This window comes from Ogataea philodendri, assembly GCF_020536065.1.
Source record: "Ogataea philodendri strain CBS6075 chromosome Unknown scaffold284, whole genome shotgun sequence".
NCBI lineage: Eukaryota > Fungi > Ascomycota > Pichiomycetes > Pichiales > Pichiaceae > Ogataea > Ogataea philodendri.
Genome location: NW_025764212.1, coordinates 1 through 321, shown reverse-complemented (window position 1 = coordinate 321; position 321 = coordinate 1). Strand labels below are relative to the sequence as shown.

General features: G+C 57.0%; 2 protein-coding genes across 2 annotated transcripts; one reads left to right on the top strand and one right to left on the bottom strand.

Moving 5' to 3' along the window:
• Positions 1–321, bottom strand: OGAPHI_006856 (uncharacterized protein; the record flags this gene model as incomplete). Its single annotated transcript, XM_046208186.1, has 1 exon — positions 1–321. A coding segment is annotated over one exon (321 nt), but the record flags the coding sequence as incomplete, so codon positions are not given.
• On the top strand, positions 1–321 carry OGAPHI_006855 (uncharacterized protein; the record flags this gene model as incomplete). The annotated part of the gene is made up of 1 exon (XM_046208187.1): positions 1–321. A coding segment is annotated over one exon (321 nt), but the record flags the coding sequence as incomplete, so codon positions are not given.

Below are 321 nucleotides of genomic sequence, written 5' to 3'. Positions count from 1 at the left end.
ACCACCGACTCGAACGGCAAGCCTACCACCATTGTCACCACTGTTCCAAGCCCAGCTCCTGGCTCTGTTGACACCACTGTGGTGACCAAGTCTGACGGCAGTGTCCAGACCGACATTGTCTCCCACATCACCACCACTGATGCCAGCGGTAACCCAACCACGATTGCAACCACCTACCCATCTCCAGCCGACGACGGTAAGGACAGAACCACTGTGGTCACGAACGCTGACGGCAGTGTCCAGACCGACATTGTCTCCCACATCACCACCACCGACTCCAACGGCAAGCCTACCACCATTGTCACCACTGTTCCAAGAGAT